This window comes from Oncorhynchus masou, chromosome 24, assembly GCF_036934945.1.
Source record: "Oncorhynchus masou masou isolate Uvic2021 chromosome 24, UVic_Omas_1.1, whole genome shotgun sequence".
Taxonomy (NCBI): Eukaryota; Metazoa; Chordata; class Actinopteri; order Salmoniformes; family Salmonidae; genus Oncorhynchus; species Oncorhynchus masou.
In genome coordinates this window covers 106563327-106585674 of record NC_088235.1, presented here as the reverse complement: position 1 = coordinate 106585674, position 22348 = coordinate 106563327, and the positions used below count along the sequence as shown (strand labels likewise).

The window sequence follows — 22348 nt, the reverse complement described above, 5'->3', positions numbered from 1 at the left end:
AGTGTTTAGTGACATCATCATGACACCCTGCTCCTAACCAGTGTTTAGTGACATCATCATGAAACCCTGCTCCTAACCAGTGTTTAGTGACATCATCATGACACCCTGCTCCTAACCAGTGTTTAGTGACATCATCATGAAACCCTGCTCCGAACCAGTGTTTAGTGACATCATCATGACACCCTGCTCCTAACCAGTGTTTAGTGACATCATCATGAAACCTTGCTCCTAACCAGTGTTTAGTGACATCATCATGAAGCCCTGCTCCGAACCAGTGTTTAGTGACATCATCATGACACCCTGCTCCTAACCAGTATTTAGTGACATCATCATGACACCCTGCTCCTAACCAGTGTTTAGTGACATCATCATGAAACCCTGCTCCGAACCAGTGTTTAGTGACATCATCATGAAACCCTGCTTTTTATCAACTCTATTGTGATGGATTCTAAACTTGTCTTGTATGACACAAACCACTGTATACAGTAGGTTTAGGATACAGATGCAGACATTGTCATTGTGTGTGATCCCACATCACAAACAACACTCCAATACAGTGGTATTCAAACTCTTTAAGCGGGGACCCATTTTTTTTTGCCAGAATTTCAGGGGACACAATTTTTTCCCATAATAATGTATGCGACCACACTACAAATCTAATGACACAACCTTAAAATCTGTACATTTAGATAACCTTCAATTCATTGCATTTTCATCTCAAATAATCTTTTTCAAATACGTTTGTATATTGTCCCATACAATAATCTGTACTGGATTTTTTTTTCATTTTGTCTGTCGCTTAAAGAGTTTGAATACCACTGTATTGGAGTGTTGTTTGTGAAATGGCAGCCATTTCCACTTGTATAAACAAGACATTTACAGTGACTGAAGTGGGAGAATGAGAATCAGTCTGTCAAGCCCTGACATTGAAAAATGCCTATGATGATTTATAGCAACATCTACAATTCCCCAACAACTTGATCTTTCAGTTTGTCTGTCAGTCAGTCAGTGGTGCTTTAATTTGACAAACATGAGTACTATAATCAGGGAGAAGATGAGCTGGCGTTATGGGCTCTTCATTATACTGCAGCTCTTTGAAGCAGGCCTCAAATAAACACTTAGTCATTACATTGAAATAAAGGTTGGTGAAATGGGGAAAATCCTCACCTTTACAATCAGAAGAGTTCACTATAGTCTAGTCAGTATCAGTAACAATGACAACTCTTATAGAAAGAGATATACTGATATACTGTCTAACCATTAAGAAAACGACTTGACTACTCTTTCAAGAAGATGATGAATATCAATGCATCAATACATCTTCCTCACACTCCAACCAAACCAAAGGCTATTGAGAGCAGGTACAAGTCTGGCAAATGTCTTCACCATTCAGGTGCCATTTAAAGGAGTGTGTGGGTGGCAATATCCAGCTCAATGGGGAATGTCACAAAGCAAATGCCTTAAAGCACAATCCCCGTAGTGACTGTTAAAGTGGCCTAATAGTGGCTGTAGAGCGACACACTGGGCAGAGCCACAGCAGGGCTTAGTGGGCAGACGAATGGGTCATAACTGGGAGAATGACTCTTAAAAAGACCTGTTACAATGGAGATAATAGAGCCTACAGTGGGGCAAAAAAGTATTTAGTCAGCCACCAATTGTGCACGTTCTCCCACTTAAAAAGATGAGAGAGGCCTGTAATTTTCATCATAGCTACACAACTATGACAGACAAAATGAGAAAAGAAATCCAGAAAGTCACTTTGTAGGATTGTTAATGAATTTATTAGCAAATTATGGTGGGAAATAAGTATTTGGTCACCTAAAAACAAGCAAGATTTCTGGCTTTCACAGACTTGTAACTTCTTCTTTAAGAGGCTCCTCTGTCCTCCACTCGTTACCTGTATTAGTGGCACCTGTTTGAACTTGTTATCAGTATTAAAGACACCTGTCCACAACCTCAAACAGTCACACTCCAAACTCCACTATGGCCAAGACCAAAGAGCTGTCAAAGGACACCAGAAACCAAATTGTAGACCTGCACCAGGCTGGGAAGACTGAATCTGCAATAGGTAAGCAGCTTGGTTTGAAGAAATCAACTGTGGGAGCAATTATTAGGAAATGGAAGACATACAAGACCACTGATAATCTCCCTCGATCTGAGGCTCCACGCAAGATCTCACCCCGTGGGGTCAAAATGATCACAATAACGGTGAGCAAAAATCCCAGAACCACACGGGGGGACCTAGTGAATGACCTGCAGAGACCTGGGACCAAAGTAACAAAGCCTACCATCAGTTACACACTACACCGCCAGAGACTCAAATCCTGCAGTGCCAGACGTGTCCCCCTGCTCAAGCCAGTACATGTCCAGGCCCGTCTGAAGTTTGCTAGAGAGCATTTGGATGATCCAGAAGAAGATTGGGAGAATGTCATATGGTCAGATAAAACCAAAATATAACTTTTTGGTAAAAACTCAACTCAACTCCTTATTAAGTGTTGTCCCTTGGATTGCCTGAATTAAGGTGAATACTGTAATAACTATCCTGTTAGCAACCAGTGTCAGGGTGGGTCCACCAGAGCGAAAGACAAAGGACTCGGGTTAATTATGTGTTTTTTAAGTGCCTTCCACTGGCTTGGTGGAGGCTGATCTTCACACCTTCAGTTGGTCAGCAGCACCAGACACAGACTCTCATCATCTATGAATCCAACCCTGATCTGAAAACAACCCCAGTAGTCTCAGAGGGACATCTTGAAACACTGATCCGGCATCAAACGGAAAAACATTCTTCATTCTCTTTTTTTCCTCCTCTTTGTCTTCTTTGGCAAGAGAAGTCCAGTCCCGGAGTCACTTAAAGATACAGTCTTGCTGCTGTCCCCTGCTTCGTTTACAAATCAATGTGTTCTCTGAGCTCCAGGAGGACCGGTGCTGCTGCCGTCTCCAGAGCACAGAGAGATGGAACGGGACAGGCAGGCTGCCACTGCAGCTTTCCCTCTGGGTTGTTCGCATACTTTTCAAGTTACAACCTTCCTGAACTATTATCATGGGCCATAAAACACCACGCAGTATGAAGCCAAGACGTGCTCATTGCTAAGGAGACCAACCTGGTGTATCCCTGGGAGAGGAAAGCACACACACACACACACACACACACACACACACACACACACACACACACACACACACACACACACACACACACACACACACACACACACACACACACACACACTCTCCTGGAACAAATATCTAAGTGAGTGCCTGGATATCCAAGGAGGAACAGGGGGGGGGGTTGTGATGGAGGGGGACATGTTGTGACGGAGGGGGACAGGTTGTGATGGAGGGGGACAGGTTGTGATGGAGAGGGACAGGTTGTGATGGAGAGGGACAGGTTGTGATGGAGGGGGACAGGTTGTGATGGAGAGGGACAGGTTGTGATGGAGGGGGACAGGTTGTGATGGAGGGGGACAGGTTGTGATGGAGGGGGACAGGTTGTGATGGAGGGGGACAGGTTGTGATGGAGGGGGACAGGTTGTGATGGAGAGGGACAGGTTGTGATGGAGAGGGACAGGTTGTGATGGAGAGGGACAGGTTGTGATGGAGGGGGACAGGTTGTGATGGAGGGGGACAGGTTGTGATGGAGGGGGACAGGTTGTGATGGAGGGGGACAGGTTGTGATGGAGGGGGACAGGTTGTGATGGAGAGGGACAGGTTGTGATGGAGGGGGACAGGTTGTGATGGAGGGGGACAGGTTGTGATGGAGAGGGACAGGTTGTGATGGAGGGGGACAGGTTGTGATGGAGAGGGACAGGTTGTGATGGAGAGGGACATGTTGTGATGGATGGGGGAGGTGATGTGAACCAGCAACCAATTAAAGACAGATTAAAAAGGATCAAACTCTTTCACACACAATCTATGCCCAGGTGTCATGGTCCATTACCATGATTGAACCACACAGCATGGCACAAGCATAGAAATCCCCTCAAAACTATTCACCTAAACCCATTGGATGGCCTGGGAAACACTGTTTTAGTATGTGTGCAGTGGGGAAAAGGTTCACATTCTTTCAGGGGAACTCTGTGTGTGGGGGAGGGGGAACCATCTAGCAACTAAAGTTAATGTCCAATGTTTCCATATGATTTCTATTAAATGTGACTACAATAATGAATAACAATATGAATGAAATAGTTTTCCTTCCAAAACATGGTAATTAAGTATGTTAAAAAGCTGCTTTTCTGTGTTGGTGTGGGCGTACCACAGCAACAGAATGGTGTGGGCGTAACACAACAACAGAATGATGTGGGCGTAACACAACAACAGAATGATGTGGGCGTAACACAACAACAGAATGATGTGGGCGTAACACAACAACAGAATGATGTGGGCGTAACACAACAACAGAATGATGTGGGCGTAACACAACAACAGAATGGTGTGGGCGTACCACAACAACAGAATGGTGTGGGCGTACCACAGCAACAGAATGGTGTGGGCGTACCACAACAACAGAATGGTGTGGGCGTAACACAACAACAGAATGATGTGGGCGTAACACAACAACAGAATGGTGTGGTCGTAACACAACAACAGAATGGTGTGGGCGTAACACAACAACAGAATGGTGTGGGCGTACCACAACAACAGAATGATGTGGGCGTAACACAACAACAGAATGATGTGGGCGTAACACAACAACAGAATGGTGTGGGCGTAACACAACAACAGAATGGTGTGGGCGTACCACAACAACAGAATGGTGTGGGCGTAACACAACAACAGAATGGTGTGGGCGTAACACAACAACAGAATGATGTGGGCGTAACACAACAACAGAATGATGTGGGTGTACCACAACAACAGAATGGTGTGGGCGTAACACAACAACAGAATGATGTGGGCGTAACACAACAACAGAATGGTGTGGGCGTAACACAACAACAGAATGGTGTGGGCGTAACACAACAACAGAATGGTGTGGGCATACCACAACAACAGAATGGTGTGGGCGTAACACAACAACAGAATGGTGTGGGCGTAACACAACAACAGAATGGTGTGGGCGTAACACAACAACAGAATGATGTGGGCGTAACACAACAACAGAATGGTGTGGGCGTAACACAACAACAGAATGGTGTGGGCGTAACACAACAACAGAATGGTGTGGGCATACCACAACAACAGAATGGTGTGGGCGTACCACAACAACAGAATGGTGTGGGCGTAACACAACAACAGAATGGTGTGGGCGTAACACAACAACAGAATGGTGTGGGCGTAACACAACAACAGAATGGTGTGGGCGTACCACAACAACAGAATGGTGTGGGCGTACCACAACAACAGAATGGTGTGGGCGTAACACAACAACAGAATGGTGTGGGCATACCACAACAACAGAATGGTGTGGGCGTAACACAATAACAGAATGATGTGGCGTAACACAACAACAGAATGATGTGGGCGTAACACAACAACAGAATGATGTGGACGTAACACAACAACAGAATGGTGTGGGCGTACCACAACAACAGAATGGTGTGGGCGTAACACAACAACAGAATGGTGTGGGCGTACCACAACAACAGAATGGTGTGGGCGTACCACAACAACAGAATGATGTGGGCGTAACACAACAACAGAATGATGTGGGCGTACCACAACAACAGAATGGTGTGGGCGTAACACAACAACAGAACGTATATTATTATTTTTCTAATCGAAGGATTATAAACGCAACTGCTGTTTTTTGGTCATCCAAACTTTCATTACTGTCACAGCTCTACTCTTGAGGCACTGGGAATGTCTGAATGGTCAAAGCGCGGTCAGGGGTAATGTCTTGTGGTTGTGTTCAGACTGTGGAGGAAGAAGACTAAACATATCGGAACTTTTCACCTTAGAGCAGCCATACTGAACCCAACCTAAAGCTCAGTTTATAACATACTTAGTTTAAAATATACTTACCACAGTCAGAACAGTTACAGAATGTTGTAAAACAGCATTTTTCACCATCAAAACATGGCGAAACACAGTCATCACACAGACAAATCCCAAAACAAAAGCCTAGCTGTAACATTGAGTACAGCCAACAGCCCTAGGTAGCAGTGGCTAAACACAGCCACTTCACTGCTCTGTCTGTAAGGGTTAAGTGAGACAGCTCAGCATGATATTAACCTCTGAAAGACACAGCCGGTCAGAAAACGGAACAGATACCCCTAGAGATACATCCACCTCTAGTGAGTCAACCACAAAACAGTCAGACTAGTCCGCTGGTTCAACCTCTAGTCAACCACAATACAGTCAGACTAGTCCACTGGTTCAACCTCTAGTCAACCACAATACAGTCAGACTAGTCCACTGGTTCAACCTCTAGTCAACCACAATACAGTCAGACTAGTCCACTGGTTCAACCTCTAGTCAACCACAATACAGTCAGACTAGTCCACTGGTTCAACTTCTAGTCAACCACAATACAGTCAGACTAGTCCACTGGTTCAACCTCTAGTCAACCACAATACAGTCAGACTAGTCCACTGGTTCAACTTCGTCAACCACAATACAGTCAGACTAGTCCACTGGTTCAACCTCTAGTCAACCACAATACAGTCAGACTAGTCCACTGGTTCAACCTCTAGTCAACCACAATACAGTCAGACTAGTCCACTGGTTCAACCTCTAGTCAACCACAATACAGTCAGACTAGTCCACTGGTTCAACTTCTAGTCAACCACAATACAGTCAGACTAGTCCACTGGTTCAACTTCTCGTCAACCACAATACAGTCAGACTAGTCCACTGGTTCAACCTCTAGTCAACCACAATACAGTCAGACTAGTCCACTGGTTCAACTTCTCGTCAACCACAATACAGTCAGACTAGTCCACTGGTTCAACCTCTAGTCAACCACAATACAGTCAGACTAGTCCACTGGTACAACCTCTGTGTCAACCACAATCAGACTTGTCCACTGGTTCAACCTCTAGTCAACCACAATACAATCAGACTTGTCCACTGGTTCAACCTCTAGTCAACCATAACACAGTTAGACTAGTTCACTTATTCAACCTCTAGTCAACCACAGTCCAACTAGTCCACTGGCTCAACTTCTAGTCAAACACAGTCAGACTAGTCCACTAGTTCCTCTGTGTCAACCACAGTCAGGCTAGTCCACTGGTTCTACTATGTCAACCACAGTCAAGCTAGTCCACTGGTTCCACTGTGTCAAACACAGTCAGGCTAGTCCACTGGTTCCTCTGTGTCAACCACAGTCAGACTTGTCCTTCCACAAGATTGCACAGATACTAATCAGGTTTAAAGACTTACTCTGTGAACAAGAACATATAATAACACTAGTATGGTAAAACAACAGTAGTGTGGCTCTGAGCAGGGAAGTATGAGGTCATGGTGGCTAGTGGACCGGGGCTTAATGGGAGTAGGGGAGGGAGGGGCCAGAAAACAGAGAGACATGACATGAAAGAGCCCGAGGAGTGATATGCAAGGACGCAGGGCGGTTCGGCCGGAGCCATTGCTGCGACAACCTCAGTTAATAACAACACTTGACAAGAACCAAAACTCTGAGGAACAAAGAAATATACCTCTTGAGACTTCAGCCTCAACTACAGCAGCCAGATCTACAGAGAAATTGGTCATCAATCTGTCCGGCTCAATCTGTCAACCACAATACAGTCAGACTATTCCACTGGTTCAACTACCAGTCAACCACAATACAGTCAGACTAGTCCACTGGTTCAACTACCAGTCAACCACAATACAGTCAGACTATTCCACTGGTTCAACTACCAGTCAACCACAATACAGTCAGACTAATCCACTGGTTCAACTACCAGTCAACCACAATACAGTCAGACTATTCCTCTGGTTCAACTACCAGTCAACCACAATACAGTCAGACTATTCCACTGGTTCAACTTCTAGTCAACCACAATACAGTCAGACTAATCCACTGGTTCAACTACCAGTCAACCACAATACAGTCAGACTATTCCTCTGGTTCAACTACCAGTCAACCACAATACAGTCAGACTATTCCACTGGTTCAACTTCTAGTCAAACACAATACAGTCAGACTATTCCACTGGTTCAACTACCAGTCAACCACAATACAGTCAGACTATTCCACTGGTTCAATATCCAGTCAACCACAATACAGTCAGACTAATCCACTGGTTCAACTACCAGTCAACCACAATACAGTCAGACTATTCCACTGGTTCAACTACCAGTCAACCACAATACAGTCAGACTAATCCACTGGTTCAACTACCAGTCAACCACAATACAGTTAGACTAGTCCACTGGTTCAACTACCAGTCAACCACAATACAGTCAGACTAATCCACTGGTTCAACTACCAGTCAACCACAATACAGTCAGACTAGTCCACTGGTACAACCTCTAGTTAACCACAATCAGACTAGTCCACTGGTTCAACCTCTAGTCAACCACAGTCAGACTTGTCCACTGGTACAACCTCTAGTTAACCACAATCAGACTAGTCCACTGGTTCCTCTATGTCAAGTACAGTCAGGCTAGTCCACTGGTTCAACCTCTAGTCAACCACAGTGAGGCTAGTCCACTAGTTCCTCTATGTCAACTACAGTCAGGCTAGTCCACTAGTTCCTCTATGTCAACTACAGTCAGGCTAGTCCACTGGTTCAACCTCTAGTCAACCACAGGCAGGCTAGTCCACTGGTTCCACTGTGTCAAACACAGTCAGGCTAGTCCACTGGTTCCACTGTGTCAACCACAGTCAGGCTAGTCCACTGGTTCCTCTGTGTCAACCACAGTCAGGCTAGTCCACTGGTTCCACTGTGTCAACCACAGTCAGGCTAGTCCACTGGTTCCTCTGTGTCAACCACAGTCAGGCTAGTCCACTGGTTCCACTGTGTCAAACACAGTCAAGCTAGTCCACTAGTTCCTCTATGTCAACCACAATCAGACTTGTCCTTCCACAAGATTGCACAGATACTAATCAGGTTTAAAGACTTACTCTGTGAACAAGAACATATAATAACACTAGTATGGTAAAACAACAGTAGTGTGGCTCTGAGCAGGGAAGTATGAGGTCATGGTGGCTAGTGGACCGGGGCTTAATGGGAGTAGGGGAGGGAGGGGCCAGAAAACAGAGAGACATGACATGAAAGAGCCCGAGGAGTGATATGCAAGGACGCGGGGCGGTTCGGCCGGAGCCATTGCTGCGACAACCTCAGTTAATAACAACACTTGACAAGAACCAAAACTCTGAGGAACAAAGAAATATACCTCTTGAGACTTCAGCCTCAACTACAGCAGCCAGATCTACAGAGAAATTGGTCATCAATCTGTCCGGCTTGCTGCTCAGACCGTACACCACCAGCTCACCCCACCCAACTAAACTCCCCCTCAAGAGGCTAGTCCACCCAGGGAGGAAGGACACCATCTTTCCTTTCATCCCTTTTTCATAAATCATCCCTGGCTACAAACACAGTACACAGAACACAGCAGCGGCAAGGACAGTGGCTAGGACAGTGACTAGGACATGTAGGACAGTGGATAGGACATGTAGGACAGTGGCTAGGACATGTAGGACAGTGGTTTGGACATGTAGGACAGTGGCTAGGACATGTAGGACAGTGGCTAGGACAAGTAGAACAGTGGTTTGGACATGTAGGACAGTGGTTAGGACAGTGGCTAGGACAGTGGATAGGACATGTAGGACAGTGTATAGGACATGTAGGACAGTGGCTAGGACATGTAGGACAGTGGTTTGGACATGTAGGACAGTGGCTAGGACATGTAGAACAGTGGTTTGGACATGTAGGACAGTGGCTAGGACAGTGGATAGGACATGTAGGACAGTGGCTAGGACATGTAGGACAGTGGCTAGGACATGTAGAACAGTGGCTAGGACATGTAGGACAGTGGCTAGGACAAGTAGAACAGTGGTTTGGACATGTTGGACAGTGGCTAGGACATGTAGGAGAGTGGCTAAGACATGTAGGACAGTGGCTAGGACATGTAGGACAGTAGCTCGGACATGTAGGACAGTGGCTAAGACATGTAGGACAGAGGCTAGGACAGTGACTAGGACATTTAGGACAGTGACTAGGACATTTAGGACAGTGGCTAGGACATTTAGGACAGTGGCTAAGACATGTAGGACAGTGGCTAGGACAGTGGCTTGGACATGTAGGACAGTGGCTAGGACATGTAGGACAGTGGCTAGGGCATGTAGGATAGTGGCTAGGACATGTAGGACAGTGGCTAGGACATGTAGGACAGTGGCTAGGACAGTGGCTTGGACATGTAGGATAGTGGCTAGGACATGTAGGACAGTGGCTAGGACAGTGGATAGGACATGTAGGACAGTGGCTTGGACATGTAGGACAGTGGCTAGGACAGTGGCTTGGACATGTAGGACAGTGGCTAGGACATGTAGGACAGTGGCTAGGACATGTAGGACAGTGGCTATGACATGTAGGACAGTGGCTAGGACATGTAGGACAGTGGCTAGGACATGTAGGACAGTGGCTAGGACAGTGGCTAGGACAGTGGCTAGGACAGTGGCTAGGACATGTAGGACAGTGGCTAGGACATGTAGGACAGTGGCTAGGACATGTAGGACAGTGGCTAGGACATGTAGGACAGTGGCTAGGACAGTGGCTAGGACTGTGGCTAGGACAGTGGCTAGGACATGTAGGACAGTGGCTAAGACATGTAGGACAGAGGCTAGGACAGTGACTAGGACATTTAGGACAGTGACTAGGACATTTAGGACAGTGGCTAGGACATTTAGGACAGTGGCTAAGACATGTAGGACAGTGGCTAGGACAGTGGCTTGGACATGTAGGACAGTGGCTAGGACATGTAGGACAGTGGCTAGGGCATGTAGGATAGTGGCTAGGACATGTAGGACAGTGGCTAGGACATGTAGGACAGTGGCTAGGACAGTGGCTTGGACATGTAGGATAGTGGCTAGGACATGTAGGACAGTGGCTAGGACAGTGGATAGGACATGTAGGACAGTGGCTTGGACATGTAGGACAGTGGCTAGGACAGTGGCTTGGACATGTAGGACAGTGGCTAGGACATGTAGGACAGTGGCTAGGACATGTAGGACAGTGGCTATGACATGTAGGACAGTGGCTAGGACATGTAGGACAGTGGCTAGGACATGTAGGACAGTGGCTAGGACAGTGGCTAGGACAGTGGCTAGGACAGTGGCTAGGACATGTAGGACAGTGGCTAGGACATGTAGGACAGTGGCTAGGACATGTAGGACAGTGGCTAGGACATGTAGGACAGTGGCTAGGACAGTGGCTAGGACTGTGGCTAGGACAGTGGCTAGGACATGTAGGACAGTGGCTAGGACATGTAGGACAGTGGCTAGGACATGTAGGACAGTGGCTAGGACAGTGGCTAGGACTGTGGCTAGGACAGTGGCTAGGACATGTAGGACAGTGGCTAGGACATGTAGGACAGTGGCTAAGACAGTGGCTAGGACAGTGGCTAGGACATGTAGGACAGTGGCTAGGACAGTGGCTAGGACAGTGGCTTGGACATGTAGGACAGTGGCTAGGACAGTGGCTAGGACAGTGGCTTGGACATGTAGGATAGTGGCTAGGACAGTGGATAGGACATGTAGGACAGTGGCTTGGACATGTAGGACAGTGGCTAGGACAGTGGCTAGGACATGTAGGACAGTGGCTAGGACATGTAGGACAGTGGCTAGGACAAGTAGGATAGTGGCTAGGACATGTAGAACAGTGGCTAGGATATGTAGGACATTGGCTTGGACAGTGGCTAGGACATGGAAAGTGGCCCCACATGGGCTTTCAGAGACTAAACAGCGCCCCTCACGCCCCCTCCTCATACGACAACAAATCACTCAGGTAAAAATGTGTCATTTCCTGTCTGACAGCATTGACATTATGGGCACCCTGCTTTGCATCTCTGTTTGCGCTCACCTCACAGCAAGGGGGCAGGGCCCTGAAATACAGTTCCATTGGCCCTGGAACCCAACACAAAAACTGAACACTGGAAACCAACACTGAAACTGAACACTGAAACTGAACACTGGAACCCAACATCGAAACCCAACACTGGAACCCAACATTGAAACCCAACACTGGAACAGAACACTGGAACCCAACTCTAGAACTCAACACTAGAAAGAACCCAATTTTAGAACCCAACACTGAAACCCAACACTGAAACTGAACACTGGAACCCAACATTGAAACCCAACACTGGAACAGAACACTGGAACCCAACACTGGAACAGAACACTAGAACCCAATTCTAGAACCCAACACTGAAACCCAACACTGAAACTGAACACTGGAACAGAACACTGGAACCCAACTCTAGAACTCAACACTAGAACCCAATTCTAGAACCCAACACTGAAACCCAACACTGGAACTCAACACTGGAACTGAACACAGGAACTGAACACTGGGGGCCCTTAATACATGACATGGCATGGCACAAAACAAATCAGTCCATGGCACATCAATCAGACCATCAGACCATCAGCCCATCAGACCTACGGAGAGCCAACTCTGAAGAATAAAGAATGTCTTCTTCTCTATCATTCCAGTCTTACAGTAGGTCAGCAGACAGATGCTTCAACCGAAACATGGCTTATCAATTACATCTGCACACCTTGATGTATTACTGTAGTAATTCAGGATAAGTGTCTTGCTCAAGGGACCAGCAGAAGTAGCGTAGAGCCTCCTGGGTGTGTGCTGATCGGTAGGCCATACTGCTGACCTATAAAAGTCATTTTTTTACAACTACTCCAGCTTACTTTAAGCGTGAGAGAGGAAATCCCTAAATATTTTGGACAAACATTTCCGTGTGAGGAATGAGGAATTTATTGTTTACCTTAATGGACCACATTCCAGGCTCCGGATCCTTGATGTTGACGACTCTGGCAGAGTTAGGAATGTGCAGAAGTTCCGTCAGACCATCGCTCTTCCCGACGAGCTTCCCTGTTTGGAAATACATTTACATTTTCTTTGCAGCCCAACAAACCAAACAAACTTCATCATCTCAGAGCTAAAACAATAGAATTGAACTCATCAAACTAATATTGAGCTGAAACCAAATCAAATTGTATTTATCACATGCGCCAAATACCACTTTACGTGAAATACGTGAAATTACGAGCCATTCCCAACGATGCAGAGTTAAGAAATAATAATCAAATACAACTAGTAACACAAGAGGAATAAAATACAAAATGGATCTATATCCTGTGCAGGGAGTACCAGTACCAGATCATTGTACAGGGAGTACCAGTACCAGATCATTGTGCAGGGAGTACCAGTACCAGATCATTGTACAGGGAGTATCAGTACCAGATCATTGTGCAGGGAGTACCAGTACCAGATCATTGTGCAGGGAGTACCAGTACCAGATCATTGTGCAGGGAGTACCAGTACCAGATCATTGTACAGGGAGTACCAGTACCAGATCATTGTGCAGGGAGTACCAGTACCAGATCATTGTGCAGGGAGTACCAGTACCAGATCATTGTGCAGGGAGTACCAGTACCAGATCATTGTGCAGGGAGTACCAGTACCAGATCATTGTGCAGGGAGTACCAGTACCAGATCATTGTACAGGGAGTACCAGTACCAGATCATTGTGCAGGGAGTACCAGTACCAGATCATTGTGCAGGGAGTACCAGTACCAGATCATTGTGCAGGGAGTACCAGTACCAGATCATTGTGCAGGGAGTACCAGTACCAGATCATTGTGCAGGGAGTACCAGTACCAGATCATTGTGCAGGGAGTACCAGTACCAGATCATTGTACAGGGAGTACCAGTACCAGATCATTGTGCAGGGAGTACCAGTACCAGATCATTGTGCAGGGAGTACCAGTACCAGATCATTGTGCAGGGAGTACCAGTACCAGATCATTGTGCAGGGAGTACCAGTACCAGATCATTGTGCAGGGAGTACCAGTACCAGATCATTGTACAGGGAGTACCAGTACCAGATCATTGTACAGGGAGTACCAGTACCAGATCATTGTACAGGGAGTACCAGTACCAGATCATTGTGCAGGGAGTACCAGTACCAGATCATTGTGGATAGAGGATAGATAATAATAAGGTATTTGAGGTAGATATGTACATGAAGGCAGGGTAAAGTGACTAGGCAGCAGGATAGATAATAATAAGGTATTTGAGGTAGATATGTACATGAAGGCAGGGTAAAGTGACTAGGCAGCAGGATAGATAATAATAAGGTATTTGAGGTAGATATGTACATGAAGGCAGGGTAAAGTGACTAGGCAGCAGGATAGATAATAATAAGGTAATTGAGGTAGATATGTACATGAAGGCAGGGTAAAGTGACTAGGCAGCAGGATAGATAATAATAAGGTATTTGAGGTAGATATGTACATGAAGGCAGGGTAAAGTGACTAGGCAGCAGGATAGATAATAATAAGGTATTTGAGGTAGATATGTACATGAAGGCAGGGTAAAGTGACTAGGCAGCAGGATAGATAATAATAAGGTAATTGAGGTAGATATGTACATGAAGGCAGGGTAAAGTGACTAGGTATCAGGATAGATAATAATAAGGTATTTGAGGTAGATATGTACATGAAGGCAGGGTAAAGTGACTAGGCAGCAGGATAGATAATAATAAGGTAATTGAGGTAGATATGTACATGAAGGCAGGGTAAAGTGAGAAGGCATAAAGATAGATCATAATAAGAGTAAAATAAAGAACAGACTAGCAGCAGTAAATGGTGAGTGTAAAAGTGTGTGTGTGTTTTATGTGTGTGTGTGTATGTACTGTATGTGTGTGGGTTTTGTGTGAGTGTTAATGTAGTGTGTACGAGTGTGTATATAGTATATACACTGAGTGTACAAAACATTAGGAACACCTTTCTAATATTGAGTTGCACCGCCCCAGTTGAATATGAAAAACCTCACTGTTTTACCCCTATCTACACGTGCAAATTACCTCGACTAACATGTACCCCTCACATTGACTCGGTACCGGTACCGCCTGTATATAGCCTCGATATTGTTATGTAATTTTATTGTGTTATTTTTAGAATGTTTGTGTTTATTTAGTAAATATTTCTTATCTCTATTTCTTGAACTGCATTGTTGATTAAGGACTTGTAAGAAAGCACGGGAAGGTCTAAACCCGTTGTATTTGGCACATATGACAATATAATTTGATTTGATTTGATATAGAGGTCCTGGATGGCAGGGAGTTTGGCGCCAGTGATGTACTGGGCTGTCAGCACCACCCTCTGTAGCGCTTTGCGGTCGAGAGCGTTGCCTTTGCCATGACAAGCTGTGATGAAGCCAGTCAAGATGTTCATGATAGTGCAGTTGTACTGTAACTTTTTGAGGATCCGAAGGACCCATGGCAAATCTTTTCAGCCTCCTGAGGGGGAAGAGGTGTTGTCATGCCCTCTTCACGCTGCAGGTGTGTGTGGGCCATGTTAAGTCCTTAGGGATGTGGACGCTAAGGAGCTTGAAGCTCTTGACCCGCTCCCCTACAGTCCTGTCGATGTGGATGGGGGCCTCTGCTCTCCCCCCTCTTTCTCCTGTTGTCCACGATCAGTTCCTTGGTCTTACAAACATTGAGAGAGAGGTTGTTGTCCTGGCACCACACTGCTAAGTCTCTGACCTCCTCCCTGTAGGCTGGTTCATCACTCTCTGTGATCAGACCTACCCAGCAGTCGTGGGTGAACACGGAGTACAGGAGGGGACTAAGCACACACTCCAGAGGGCCCTCCGTGTAGAGGGCCAGCATGGCAGAGGTGTTGTTGCCTACCCTCACCACCTGGGGCCGGCCCATGAGGATGTCCAGGATCCAGTCGTAGCGTGAGCAGTTCAGTTCCAGGGCCTGGAGTGGACTATGATGTTGAACACTGAGCTATAGTCTATAAACAGCATTCTCACATAGGTATTTCCCCTCTTTCCAGATGGGAGAGGGAAGTGTGAAGTGCAACTGAGATTGCGTCATCTGTGGATCTGTTGGGACGGTATGCGAACTGGAGTGGTTCCAGGGTGTCTGGGATGATGGTGTTGATGTGAGCCATGACCAGCCTTTCAAAGCACCTCATAGCTAAGTGGAACTGAAAGAAGTCCCCCAAATAGTAAAGCTACAGTACTTTAGAAAAGCCTTCAGTGAACAGTACAGTGCCTGAAACAGTGTGTAGACAGTCCTATGAAAGGTGATAAAAGAGAAAAGATCATAGAGTCATAGGGAAGGGGTGTTTTGTGCAGTGGCCTACCCTGGGGGTTGCGTATCTCGATGTCAGGTGCGGGGCCGCTGAGTGCCACAGTGACCTCCTTCAGGCTGGGGTCAAAGGAGATCGGCCAGGTGTTGCTGACCCCGTTGTAGTGGTCAGTGGACAGCAGGTGGACCTTGGACGACTGCACTGCCTCTTCCACCCATTTCAACACCTACAGGAAGGGAGAGAGGGAGAGGGAGTTGGATGAGAGGACAATATGCACAGAGATGACAATATGCACACACACACACAAAGAACATAGAAGGGAGATTTCATGCCAGAAGACCCACAAATATTTCTGGTATCTCAGATTGTTCTGGAAATTCTCCCATAGAAACGTCATTGAGAGGAAGGATGTTTTTATCTGCTTTTTACATTTGTATCACAAACCATTTCTGAGAAAATCATGATAAAGCTATGAGAGCTTTGAGATAACTCTGCAATGAAAAGAGCTATACAAATTATTAGAGCTGTACAAAGCATTATTATTATTATCAGCTGCAAGGTCATCCCCCAACATGTGCAGGGACTTTGGAGAAAAGGGGTTGATACGTCCTGACCCAGCCCGAGCCCCAGCTCCTGTTTGCCCCAGCTCCTGTTTGCCCCAGCTCCTGTTTGCCCCAGCTCCTGTTTGCCCCAGCTCCTGTTTGCCCCAGCTCCTGTTTGCCCCAGCTCCTGTTTGCCCCAGTTCCTGTTTGCCCCAGCTCCTGTTTGCCCCAGCCCGAGCCCCAGCTCCTGTTTGCCCCAGCTCCTGTGTGACCCAGCTCCTGTTTGCCCCAGCTCCTGTGTGACCCAGCTCCTGTTTGCCCCAGCTCCTGTTTGCCCCAGTTCCTGTTTGCCCCAGCTCCTGTTTGCCCCAGCCCGAGCCCCAGCTCCTGTTTGCCCCAGCTCCTGTTTGCCCCAGCTCCTGTTTGCCCCAGCTCCTGTTTGCCCCAGCTCCTGTGTGACCCAGCTCCTGTTTGCCCCAGCTCCTGTTTGCCCCAGCTCCTGTTTGCCCCAGTTCCTGTTTGCCCCAGCTCCTGTTTGCCCCAGCCCGAGCCCCAGCTCCTGTTTGCCCCAGCTCCTGTGTGACCCAGCTCCTGTTTGCCCCAGCTCCTGTGTGACCCAGCTCCTGTTTGCCCCAGCTCCTGTTTGCCCCAGCTCCTGTTTGCCCCAGTTCCTGTTTGCCCCAGCTCCTGTTTGCCCCAGCCCGAGCCCCAGCTCCTGTTTGCCCCAGCTCCTGTTTGCCCCAGCTCCTGTTTGCCCCAGCCCGAGCCCCAGCTCCTGTTTGCCCCAGCTCCTGTTTGCCCCAGCTCCTGTTTGCCCCAGCCCGAGCCCCAGCTCCTGTTTGCCCCAGCTCCTGTTTGACCCAGCCCGAGCCCCAGCTCCTGTTTGCCCCAGCTCCTGTGTGACCCAGCCCGAGCCCCAGCTCCTGTTTGCCCCAGCTCCTGTGTGACCCAGCCCGAGCCCCAGCTCCTGTTTGCCCCAGCTCCTGTTTGCCCCAGCTCCTGTTTGCCCCAGCTCCTGTTTGACCCAGCCCGAGCCCCAGCTCCTGTTTGCCCCAGCTCCTGTTTGCCCCAGCTCCTGTTTGACCCAGCCCGAGCCCCAGCTCCTGTTTGCCCCAGCTCCTGTTTGACCCAGCTTCTGTTTGCCCCAGCTCCTGTTTGACCCAGCCCGAGCCCCAGCTCCTGTTTGCCCCAGCTCCTGTTTGACCCAGCCCGAGCCCCAGCTCCTGTTTGCCCCAGTTCCTGTTTGCCCCAGCTCCTGTTTGCCCCAGCTCCTGTTTGCCCCAGTTCCTGTTTGCCCCAGCTCCTGTTTGCCCCAGCCCGAGCCCCAGCTCCTGTTTGCCCCAGCTCCTGTGTGACCCAGCTCCTGTTTGCCCCAGCTCCTGTTTGCCCCAGTTCCTGTTTGCCCCAGCTCCTGGAGAAAAGGGGTTGATACGTCCTGACCCAGCCTGAGCCCCAGCTCCTGATTGCCCCAGCTCCTGTTTGCCCCAGCTCCTGTTTGCCCCAGCTCCTGTTTGCCCCAGTTCCTGTTTGCCCCAGCTCCTGGAGAAAAGGGGTTGATACGTCCTGACCCAGCCCGAGCCCCAGCTTCTGTTTGCCCCAGCTCCTGTTTGACCCAGCCCGAGCCCCAGCTCCTGTTTGCCCCAGTTCCTGTTTGCCCCAGCTCCTGTTTGCCCCAGCTCCTGTTTGCCCCAGTTCCTGTTTGCCCCAGCTCCTGTTTGCCCCAGCCCGAGCCCCAGCTCCTGTTTGCCCCAGCTCCTGTGTGACCCAGCTCCTGTTTGCCCCAGCTCCTGTTTGCCCCAGTTCCTGTTTGCCCCAGCTCCTGGAGAAAAGGGGTTGATACGTCCTGACCCAGCCCGAGCCCCAGCTCCTGATTGCCCCAGCTCCTGTTTGCCCCAGCTCCTGTTTGCCCCAGCTCCTGTTTGCCCCAGTTCCTGTTTGCCCCAGCTCCTGGAGAAAAGGGGTTGATACGTCCTGACCCAGCCCGAGCCCCAGCTCCTGTTTGACCCAGCCCGAGCCCCAGCTCCTGTTTGACCCAGCCCGAGCCCCAGCTCCTGTTTGCCCCAGCTCCTGTTTTGTGTGACAGACCCACTACTTCCAGACATCTTCAACCCTCACCATTGCCTTGTTGCTCTACACCTGCCCCCGACATCAATCCCCTCACTGGGGTGATCAAAGGATAGCTTTCTGTTGTCAATGATGTTTAAGAGAGAGAGAGAAAGAGAGAGAAAGAGAGAGAGAGAGAGAGAGCGAGAGAAAGAAAGCGAGAGACAAGGGGGGAGATAGAGGGAGAGAGAGAGACGAGGGAGAGAGAGACGGGGGAGAGAGAGACGGGGGGAGGGGGAAACATGTGCCCATGTCAGAGCAAATGTCCTAGTCATTTTTACATTGTCCTTCAAGATTTCGACTTCAAGAAAATCTAACTAAAAAACATAATATTTCCATTGATTTGCATTCTTTGGAATGCTCAGACATCATGCATCAATCTGTTTAAGAGCTGTGCAATCAATGAAATAACTCTTTCCCAGTGAAGTCCACATACATCACAGTTCAGGAAGGCTTGGAGTGGTCCCACCTATAGGATACGACACTAGAGCAGTAAAACCGTCCAGCGATGCTTTATTTACATGAATCTCAGGCTAATGTTCGGGCCAAGTTGAGGCACTCTGAAGCCAGTGATCCTTCCACCATCCGTAACTCCACTTCATTTCAAGCCTGCATGTTCTGTGTCTGAGAATGTTCTGCATCTGAGAATGTTCTGGGTCTGAAAATGTTCTGGGTCTGGAACCAAGTCATAGATCAGTCCTATGTTTGTGTTCTACTGAGACACGACTCCTGACAGACAGAGCCAGCTAAGCCCCACAGTCTGCTCAGTAGTTGAGAAGAATGAAGTGATGATAGTAACTCATACTTCCACCAAGTTAGACGTTTTTTTTAGGTACTATTGTATGTCTGAAATTACCAAATGTTATTTGAGGACAGAGAGAAAGAGAAAGTGAGGGAGGCACACAACTAAACTGAGAGCAAAGTGAACCAAGAGCTGTTTGGCGGACAGTAAGCGTAGAATTGATTAGTTCCATTGAGGCTGATTGACAGGTCTTTCCATTCAAGCATATTGCGAGGACTAGTTCCATTCAAGCTGATTGCCGGGACTAGTTCCATTCAAGCTGATTGACAGGTCTTTCCATTCAAGCATATTGCCAGGACTAGTTCCATTCAAGCATATTGCCAGGACTAGTTCCATTCAAGCATATTGCCGGGACTAGTTCCATTCAAGCATATTGCCGGGACTAGTTCCATTCAAGCATATTGCCGGGACTAGTTCCATTCAAGCATATTGCCGGGACTAGTTCCATTCAAGCATATTGCCGGGACTAGTTCCATTCAAGCATATTGCCAGGACCAGTTCCATTCAAGCATATTGCCAGGACTAGTTCCATTCAAGCATATTGCCAGGACTAGTTCCATTCAAGCATATTGCCAGGACTAGTTCCATTCAAGCATATTGCCAGGACTAGTTCCATTCAAGCATATTGCCGGGACTAGTTCCATTCAAGCATATTGCCAGGACTAGTTCCATTCAAGCATATTGCCGGGACTAGTTCCATTCAAGCATATTGCCAGGACTAGTTCCATTCAAGCATATTGCCAGGACTAGTTCCATTCAAGCATATTGCCAGGACTAATTCCATTCAAGCATATTGCCAGGACTAGTTCCATTCAAGCATATTGCCAGGACTAGTTCCATTCAAGCATATTGCCAGGACTAGTTCCATTCCGGCTAACTGTCAGGTCTTTCCATTCAGGCTGACTGACAGGACTAGTTCCATTGAGGCTGACTGACAGGACCAGTTCCATTCGAGCTGTCTGAATGACTTTTTCCATTAAGGCTGACTGGCAGGACTAGTTCCATTCAGGCTGACTGACAGGTCTTTCCATTCGAGCTGTCTGAATGACTTTTTCCATTAAGGCTGACTGACAGGACCAGTTCCAATCAGGCTGACTGACAGGTCTTTCCATTCAGGCTGACTGACAGGTCTTTCCATTCAGGCTGACTGACAGGAATAGTTCCATTCAGGCTAACTGACAGGACTAGTTCCATTCAGGCTGGCTGACAGGACTAGTTCCATTCAGGCTAACTGACAGGTCTTTCCATTCAGGCTAACTGACAGGACTAGTTCCATTGAGGCTGACTGACAGGACAAGTTCCATTCAGGCTGACTGACAGGTCTTTCCATTCAGGCTGACTGACAGGACTAGTTCCATTGAGGCTGACTGACAGGACCAGTTCCATTCGAGCTGTCTGAATGACTTTTTCCATTAAGGCTGACTGACAGGACAAGTTCCATTCGAGCTGTCTGAATGACTTTTTCCATTGAGGCTGACTGACAGGACAAGTTCCATTCAGGCTAACTGACAGGACTAGTTCCATTGAGGCTGACTGACAGGACCAGTTCCATTCGAGCTGTCTGAATGACTTTTTCCATTCAGGCTGACTGACAGGACAAGTTCCATTCGAGCTGTCTGAATGACTTTTTCCATTGAGGCTGACTGACAGGACCAGTTCCATTCGAGCTGTCTGAATGTCTTTTTCCATTGAGGCTGACTGACAGGACAAGTTCCATTCAGGCTGACTGGCAGGACTAGTTCCATTCAGGCTGACTGACAGGTCTTTCCATTCAGGCTGACTGACAGGTCTTTCCATTCAGGCTGACTGACAGGACTAGTTCCATTCGAGCTGTCTGAATGACTTTTTCCATTAAGGCTGACTGACAGGACAAGTTCCATTCAGGCTGACTGACAGGACAAGTTCCATTCAGGCTGACTGACAGGTCTTTCCATTCGAGCTGTCTGAATGACTTTTTCCATTAAGGCTGACTGACAGGACCAGTTCCATTCGAGCTGTCTGAATGACTTTTTCCATTAAGGCTGACTGACAGGACCAGTTCCATTCAAGCTGTCTGAATGACTTTTTCCATTAAGGCTGACTGACAGGACAAGTTCCATTCGAGCTGTCTGAATGACTTTTTCCATTAAGGCTGACTGACAGGACAAGTTCCATTCGAGCTGTCTGAATGACTTTTTCCATTAAGGCTGACTGACAGGACAAGTTCCATTCGAGCTGTCTGAATGACTTTTTCCATTAAGGCTGACTGACAGGACAAGTTCCATTCGAGCTGTCTGAATGACTTTTTCCATTAAGGCTGACTGACAGGACCAGTTCCATTCGAGCTGTCTGAATGACTTTTTCCATTAAGGCTGACTGACAGGACAAGTTCCATTCAGGCTGACTGACAGGACAAGTTCCATTCGAGCTGTCTGAATGACTTTTTCCATTGAGGCTGACTGACAGGACAAGTTCCATTCAGGCTGACTGACAGGACAAGTTCCATTCGAGCTGTCTGAATGACTTTTTCCATTGAGGCTAACTGACAGGACTAGTTCCATTCAGGCTGACTGACAGGACAAGTTCCATTCGAGCTGTCTGAATGACTTTTTCCATTGAGGCTGACTGACAGGACTAGTTCCATTCAGGCTGACTGACAGGACAAGTTCCATTCGAGCTGTCTGAATGACTTTTTCC

At 47.6% G+C, this 22348-nt stretch overlaps 1 protein-coding gene across 3 annotated transcripts in view; it reads right to left on the bottom strand.

Moving 5' to 3' along the window:
• The window catches only part of hmcn1 (hemicentin 1), a 247122-nt gene that overhangs the window by 161656 nt on the left and 63118 nt on the right, over positions 1 to 22348 (bottom strand). For all 3 annotated transcript variants that reach the window (XM_064936005.1, XM_064936007.1, XM_064936006.1), the window contains exons 5-6: positions 16280 to 16451; positions 12886 to 12992 (exon numbers count right to left, since the gene is read on the bottom strand). In XM_064936005.1, coding sequence (XP_064792077.1) covers positions 12886 to 12992; positions 16280 to 16451 — 279 coding nt within the window. The remainder of the gene's footprint in view (positions 1 to 12885; positions 12993 to 16279; positions 16452 to 22348) is intronic.